The sequence below is a fragment of the Chrysochloris asiatica genome, unplaced genomic scaffold, assembly GCF_000296735.1.
Source record: "Chrysochloris asiatica unplaced genomic scaffold, ChrAsi1.0 scaffold00131, whole genome shotgun sequence".
NCBI classification, from domain to species: Eukaryota; Metazoa; Chordata; class Mammalia; order Afrosoricida; family Chrysochloridae; genus Chrysochloris; species Chrysochloris asiatica.
The window spans coordinates 7,709,715-7,717,726 of NW_006408649.1; the positions used below are offsets into that span (position 1 = coordinate 7,709,715).

General features: G+C 34.4%; 1 protein-coding gene across 1 annotated transcript in view; it reads left to right on the forward strand.

Annotated features, from left to right (window-relative positions):
• ROCK2 (Rho-associated, coiled-coil containing protein kinase 2) overlaps nt 1-8,012 on the forward strand; it is a 213,877-nt gene that overhangs the window by 185,433 nt on the left and 20,432 nt on the right. Inside the window, exons 19-21 of the mRNA XM_006869473.1 lie at nt 2,557-2,626; nt 3,733-3,836; nt 4,001-4,187. Coding sequence (XP_006869535.1) covers nt 2,557-2,626; nt 3,733-3,836; nt 4,001-4,187 — 361 coding nt within the window. The remainder of the gene's footprint in view (nt 1-2,556; nt 2,627-3,732; nt 3,837-4,000; nt 4,188-8,012) is intronic.

Sequence of the window (8,012 nt, forward strand, 5' to 3'; positions counted from 1 at the left end):
TTTTTTTTTTTTTTTTTTTTTTGGTAAATCTGTTGCTTGGATAAACCTGGTTGTAATGGTGGTTATGTGCCGTGGAGTTGGTTCCAACTCATGGCACCCTGTACAGGGTTTCCAAGGCTATAAATCTTTATGGGAGCAGAAAGCCTCATCTGTCTCCCGCGAAACAGCTGTTAGTTTCGAACTACTAACCCTTAGGTTAGCAGCCCAATTCGCAACCACTATGCTACCAGAGCTCCCTTGGATAAGACTAGCTTCTCTAAATTTCATGAGGCTGGACTTGAAATCTGATATTTACGTAAACCACATAATCAGAGTATATTGGCTTTTTTTGTGGGTAGAGCAGACAAGTGATAAAAATGCAATTCAAACTTAAGCATGAAGAAAATATACTGGAAGGATATTATGAAACTGCACTGTCCAGTATGGTAGTCATTGGCCACATGTGCATATTTAAAATTAAAAATTCGGTTCCTCAGTTGCACTAGCCAAATTTTAGGCTCCGTAGGCATATGTAGCTAGATTCCATATCTGGAAGTGGAGATAGAAAAATTTTCATCATAACAGAAAATTATTTTGGATGGTAGCATAGTGGTTACAAATTGCGCTGCTAATCTCAAGGTCAGCAGTTCGAAATTAACAGTGGTTCCATGGGATAAAGATGCTTTCTGATCCCATAAAGATTTACAGCCTCAGAAACCCTATACAAGGTCGCTATGAGTCGGAACCGACTCCACGGCACATAACCACCACCACATTAGAGAAACCACAACTTCAGGAAAGGCAAGAAATGCAGGTCCGATTTTTAAAGTTTGAGTCATTAGTATTGGGAATTCATCTTTTTTTGAGGGATAGATTAGCTTTATTTTCTATCATTTTAGACTACCTTTTCCTACTTAATAGAACATTTCTGACTTAATAGAAAATGTGGGCATTGATAGTTGTACTTATATCTTACATCTTCATTTATGTGGAGAGACTGTGATTTGATGTTTCTGTATCCCAGGTTCATAAAATTCCCCTAGTCCTGGGATGGAATTTATTGGCCCAGTTTTGTTCAAAAGCCTAAGGCACTTCCAATATGATGTAATATCATTAGGTGTATTCCATGTTTCAAATAAAGTTTTTAAAATACATGATAGAAAGTTTTACATAGTATCTGTTCTGTTTATCAAAAGGCAAGAGCTAGTGTAACATCTACATTGTTTTCCTTCCTTACTCTAGTAGTACTTTGTCTGTACATAATATATGATTTAGCATGTATGCCTCCTATTTTCTTTAAAAGTGCTTATGTTTCTTTTTTTCTTAACCTTCCTTTCTTAATCCCTCCTCCTCAAAGATACCCACATAGCCACTCAATAGATGATAAGCTCATTGAAGGGCAAGAACCATTTATCCATACGTTGCTTGCTCCCTGCGTTTGATTAATGTCTCACACAACCTCTATAAATGTTGCTTGGGTGTGTGTATTGTTATTACATATAAGCTTTTATGAGACTCATTTTAGGAGATACAAAAATGAGTCAAATTCATTTCCTACACTTAAGAAAGGTATTGAAAAATAAAGGGTGGGTTTCTATAATTTTTTTTAAATTGTATTACACAGCATATGTTGTTCCAACTTAATTTTTTTCCCATTAGCTTTGATGTGAAATAAGTAGAGTTTTAAATTAAAAAAAAAAAAATCAATCCAACCTCTTAAATGCATAATACTTGTTTTTACTTAGTTTTTATTGAAAAATGACATGCGGAAAAAGTATACAGAGTTCAAGTATAGAGTACAATTAATTTTTCCAAAGTGAATAAATCTGTGCAGTCACCTTTCAGTTTTATATCACGTATCAATATTTTACATGTTCCCTCATACCCCTTCCCATCCTTTGTTTTGCTCACTTTAAGATTATTGCATTTGGGGTTCTCTTCTAATTCTACTCTTGATTGGCATAAATGTAGCCATTTATACACTGCATGTATAGGAATTTGTGTTTCAAAGTTGTTGGCTAAATATACCACCTTTTGGTCTCAGGACCTCTTTCTCTTTAATATTATCAAGGACTCTGAAGAGTTGTGTTCATCAGTCATATCTGTTGGTGTTTGTTGTGTTCGAAAGTAAAACTGCGAAATGTTTAAAACAAAAACACATACATAAGCACATATTTTATTTGCTTTATTTATTAATTGCTTGATGCTTTAAATGACATCATTGCAAGTCTTAGAGCCTTAGGAAAAGTTCATATGCACTAGTATGGGAATGAGAGCGGAAAAGATGAAATGATGTCGTAGTATGATTATGAAAATAATGTGATCTCATGAATGCTCTGAGAGTCTCAGGGGCTCCAGGGCTTTCTCAGACCACACTTTGAGATTGCTGGCTTAATACGTGTATAACTTACATCCTGGTGTGGCATTGTAGAATAAGCACTGGACTGCTAACCCCAAGGTTGGTGGTTTAAACTCACCAACTACTCTTTGGAATCCCTAATAAGGGTCACTTTGAGTAGGAACCAATATGACAACAGCAGTTAATAACTTAAATCTATTTATTTAATATCCTCCCAGAGAAAGACAAGATGCAGATGGGCAAATGAAAGAGCTCCAAGATCAGCTTGAAGCTGAGCAGTATTTTTCAGTAAGTTCCAGACACATTAATTTGGAAATTGCTGTATTTGTAGAATTATTTTTCATTCTTGATGTAGAATATGGAGAATTAGTCTTAGCCGGTATTATGCATCACAGTTAAATGACAGGTTAGGAGGAAGGTGTGCTTTATTTTTTAAAAAGTTATATTCTTAGGCCTACAGTTATCATTAGTAAATTGGAATCTCTGAGACTAAAGCCAGAGAGCTTGTTTACTCTTTTTTTTTTTTAAAGAAGAAAACAAATAACTTGTTAGGTCATTTTGATGTGCTTCTCAATTTATCTTTTGTGAACTCTGAGGCTTTCTAAAGTGTTTTCCAAAAACCTCTGCGCAAAGACTACCAACCCATGAACAATTATTTTCAAATCTTCTTCCATACTAAAAGCTCCAAGTAAATAGCTACCTTTTTAAATTTTTTCCCAAGAATATTTCTTGTTATTTAACTTAAAATAAATGGAGGAAAAATGTTGAGCCATATACTGTTGTCCTTAGAAAAGATTCTTATTGGTAAAACCCAGAGTTTTGGGTGATATGTTTTATATCACACACCTCATAAAAGAGCAATAAGGAAAAAGAATGTTTAATAGAAATTCATTATTATTGCTAGAAAAAAATACTTTAAACACATACCCATTCCTGGTGAAGCTAATTAGAGCACTTTTTATTGATAAAGAATATATTTTCACAATGAAATAAAAATTATGGTAAAATTAGCATTTTAGAATTTATATTTTAAATTGGTTTTAAAATAGGGGCTAATTCTCAACAATTTCTCATATAAATTAATAATATGTTTCCTTGCCTCTTCATCTATCTTAAAATCTGTGTTATTCAGTCAGAAACCTCACTGTGATGTATAGTTGACAATCACTCTTCTAAATTATTAACTGAACTTTTATGCTTAGATTAGTTGGTCACTTGATTATTAGAACAAAGAAAGGCTCATTTAAAAAAAATAATTGGCTGAGGAGCTCAACATTAAGGAAATATTTGTATGTGTTTACAACTTGAAGTTTTATCTGGATAAATTTTTAATGTAGAAATAATATTTATGGATATGATAATACAATATATTTCTATTACATTTTTCCATTTAGACACTCTACAAAACACAGGTTAGGGAACTTAAAGAAGAATGTGAAGAAAAGACAAAACTTTGTAAAGAATTACAGCAGAAGAAACAAGAATTCCAGGATGAAAGGTAGGACAATACCTTGGATATTTTTGCTGATAGCTACTGTATGTAGACTCTGCTCCTTGAACAGCTCTTGGTACACATCAAATAAAAAATTATTGATGAAGTGAATTAGATGCAAACTTTGGCTTCACAGTGAAAATTGAAAATGAAATATCTCTAAAATATAGGGACTCTTTAGCTGCCCAACTGGAGATCACCTTGACCAAAGCAGATTCTGAGCAGCTGGCTCGTTCAATTGCTGAAGAACAATATTCTGATTTGGAAAAAGAGAAAATCATGAAAGAACTGGAGATCAAAGAAATGATGGCCCGACACAAACAGGAGCTTACAGAAAAAGATGCTACAATTTCATCTGTAAGTAAAATTCTCTGTACCTTTAAAATTAGGATTAAATTACTACAGCATAACCTGTGAGAGAACTTGATGAGACTGCCTTGTTTTTCCACGTCTCACAAGTTTTCTGCCTTTTACAGTGTGAGGGTGGGTCTTGCCATTTTTCTGTCACTCTGTTAAGTATCCTACCTCATTTTAGTTTTGAGTCTTCCTTGTCTGACATGGTTACACTTTACACAGGTTCTGTCTTTTGCAGGTTTTACTGTATATTATAAATCTTCTTTAAAAACATTTGTTAAGTGCCACTGAGTCAGTTCTGACTCATACCAATCCAGTACTTTTCTAAGAATGGCTGATGAGTTGGAATTGCTGACCACATGGTTACTACTCCAGTGCTTATCTTATAGCTTGACACCGGGGCTTTTAGATATACTAAGGAAAATATAATAGACCTAAATGAAAAATTGTATATGCTAGCTGCAAGAGATTTAATGTAGTTAACCATTAGGCTCTTGGTGTTTGGCAAAGAAAAACTCAAAAAAGAACTACTTAACAAAAGAAAACAGAATTACAAACCATGCCGTATGAAAATTAGACTTCACAAGTTTGTTTAAAATTAAAAACAAAGGGTTTATTATGGCAAAAGAATGATTTGCAAAATGAGGAAACACAGAGCCAAGAAGCTTTTGAAAAGGTGCTTGAGGAACTGAAAATTTACAGAAGTTAATGAAAACTGCAAATAGAGCATGTGTTTGGGTATTTCTGATTGGGTAATATTTACAAAAGCTGCACGCGGTACGATCTTGGTTGACACTTTTGCAGGAGTTGACTTCTTTTGCAAGGATGGTAGCAGAGAATACTATGAAGATGTTTACCTGTGCTTTCTTGATTACAAAAGGCTTTCAGTTTTGTTGTTCTGACAAGCTATGGACATTGCAGAGAATGAGTATTCCAAAACACTTAATTGTGCTTATGAGGAACCTGTGCATAGACCAAGAGGCAGTCATTTGAACAGAAAAATGAAACACTGAACAGTTTAAAATTAGGAAAGGTATGCACCAGGGTTGTATTATTTGACCATGCTTATTCATGGTCATATTCTGTATGCTGAGAAAATAATCTGAGAAGCTGGATTATAAGAAGAAGAAGAACATGGCATCAGGATTGGAGGAAGACTTAACAGCCTGTGATATGCAGATGATATAACCTTGCTTGCTAAAAATGAAGAGGACTTAAAATACTTACTGTCTTCAGTATGGGTTGCACCTCAATGTAAAAACAAAAATTGTCACCACTGGACCAGGAAATAACATCAAGATAATGGAGAAAAGATTGAAGTTGTCAAAGACTTAATTTTTTTGGATCAACCATCAACTCTCATGGAAGCAGCAGTCAAGAAATCAAGCGACATACATCACTAGGCAGATGTGCTACACAAGACCTTTTACAGTGTTCAGGAGCAAAGATGTCAGTTAAGGATTAAGGTGCACCTAACCCAAGCCATGGTATTTCAGTAACCTCATATGCATGTCAAAGTTGGACAGTGAATAAAAAATAAAAAAGACTGTAGGATAATTGATGCATTTAAGTTATGGTGATGTACGAGAATATTAAAAGTTCTATGGACTGCCAAAAGAACAAACCAATCTGTGTTGGTAGAAGTACAGCCAAAATGTTCTTTGGAAGCCAGGATGGCCAGACTTCGTCTCTCATACTTTGGACATATCATCAGGATGGACCAGTCCCTGGAGAAGGACATCATCCCTGGAAGAGAAAGATCAGTGAAAAAGAGGAAGATCCCCAATGAAATGGATTGGTACAGTGTCAGTAGCAGTGAGCTCAAGTGTAGCAATGATTGTGAGGTTGACGAGCACTGAGCAGTGTGTCAATACCGACTCAAATGCACCAAACAACAAAATTTTTGCCTAAAAGAATGTGTTATTGGGATATTCAGTTCTATTCAGTGGACATAGAGAGGCTAAAAATATACCACATAGCAGGACTTGGTATATGATGTTGTTGTTAAGTGTTGGTATGTGACGTTGTTCTGACTCATAGTGGCCCAGTATAGGGTTTCCAAGGAGTGATTGGTGGGTTTCAACTACCAGCCTTTTGATTAGCAGAAGTACCAATGTATAAATCAGTAGGAAAAGACATAGATTTAATCATTGGATTTTTATTGTTTTATTATAGGTATATACATATTTGTTGTTGTTGTTAAGTGCCTTCAAGTTGGTTCCAACTCATGGTGACCCTGTATATGCTTTCTGAAGACCAACTGGTTAGTTTGAATCACTGACCTTGCAATTCAGACTGGTCAAATGCTTATCCTATGGAGCCACAGCAGGACTTTGGGGTCATATGGGTAGTTCTCTGTGTAATCTTTTGAAGAACCACATAATTGGATTTTTGTGTGAAAAAAAATAAAATTAGATCCTTACATCACAACACATACAAAAATAATTTCTCACCACCCTAAAGAACTAAATATAAAACATTAAAATTTTATATTACTAGAACAGGATCCTAAAACATATGTGAAAAAAGACAACATAACTAAATGACAGAGCTTAGAAGGTATTTGTAATGTATTTGTTAGACAAGGGGTAATTAAGTATCCAGAACACACAGAGAATTTTGATAACTAAGTTAAAAATATGTTTGATAATCTCTAAGAGAAATTGGCCCCAAGAAAGGTAATTTAAAGAGGAAACCAAAATATAAGCAGATGATTAACCTCACTATTCTTCAGGGGAAAAAAAGTAGATAAAGATAACTTTGGAAAACCATTTCATACGTATCCCATTAGCAAAAATCTACTATCTGACAATTTCAAGAGTTTGAAAGATATCCAAAGGATGGCATTATCAACCACAGTGAAGAGTATAATTCAGCTTGATAATAAATAGCATAACAAATTCTAGGAAACTTTAAGTATTCATATAATAGGTACTGAGAGATACCACTTTAAGATAAACATGCGGTGGGTGGAGAGAACTAAGGCACAATGCTCTTAGATGTATAAAATGCGTGTATACCAAAAGCTGAAATGACTGTCAATACATGTGAATGGATAAATGAAATGTGATAGAAAATGAAAGTACTGTATATCAATTAAATTATCTAGCTCTCTAGGTATATCAAAAAATAAAGTAATTAGCATAATCTCAGGTTTTCAAATTAAAGAAAGATAATTATAGTGGCACACTATTTTTGGAAGGTTTAAATCACATAAAACCATACTATATATTGATTATGGAGTCCTGGTGTGATGCTGTGGGTAAGGTACTAGACTGTTCAAATTCACCAGTCCTGCCTTGGAAACCCTATATAGGGTCACTCTGAGTTGGAACCTACTCAACAGCACATATAACAATACCATATATTGATTATAATTTCATGTATATTTATTAAAAGTATCAAAGCATAGGTAGGAAAGGTAGATACATGATTCATAGTAAAAGTTTCTTCAGGGAGGAAAGATGGGATTTGGATGGAATACAGAAGGGTATCAACTCTTTCAGTAAAAATTTAGTTTTGTTCTAAAACAAGGTTTTGAAAGAAATTATAGTGTTAATAATGGTTTGTTTTACATGATGGGCTTGGAAGATTTTGTTACATTGTTGGTTTTTATAATTTCACTATAAGAATTTAAGAACATATATGAATGAGAAGGGTGTATAAATTGTCTTCTTGGGATATGTATGAAGTCTATTGTTGTTAAGTGCCGTGGTGTCGGTTCCGACCCATAGCGATGCTGTACAGGGTTTCTGAGGCTGTAAATCTTTATGGGAGCAGAAAGCCTCATCTTTCTCCCACGGAGCAGCTGGTAGTTTCGAACTGCTG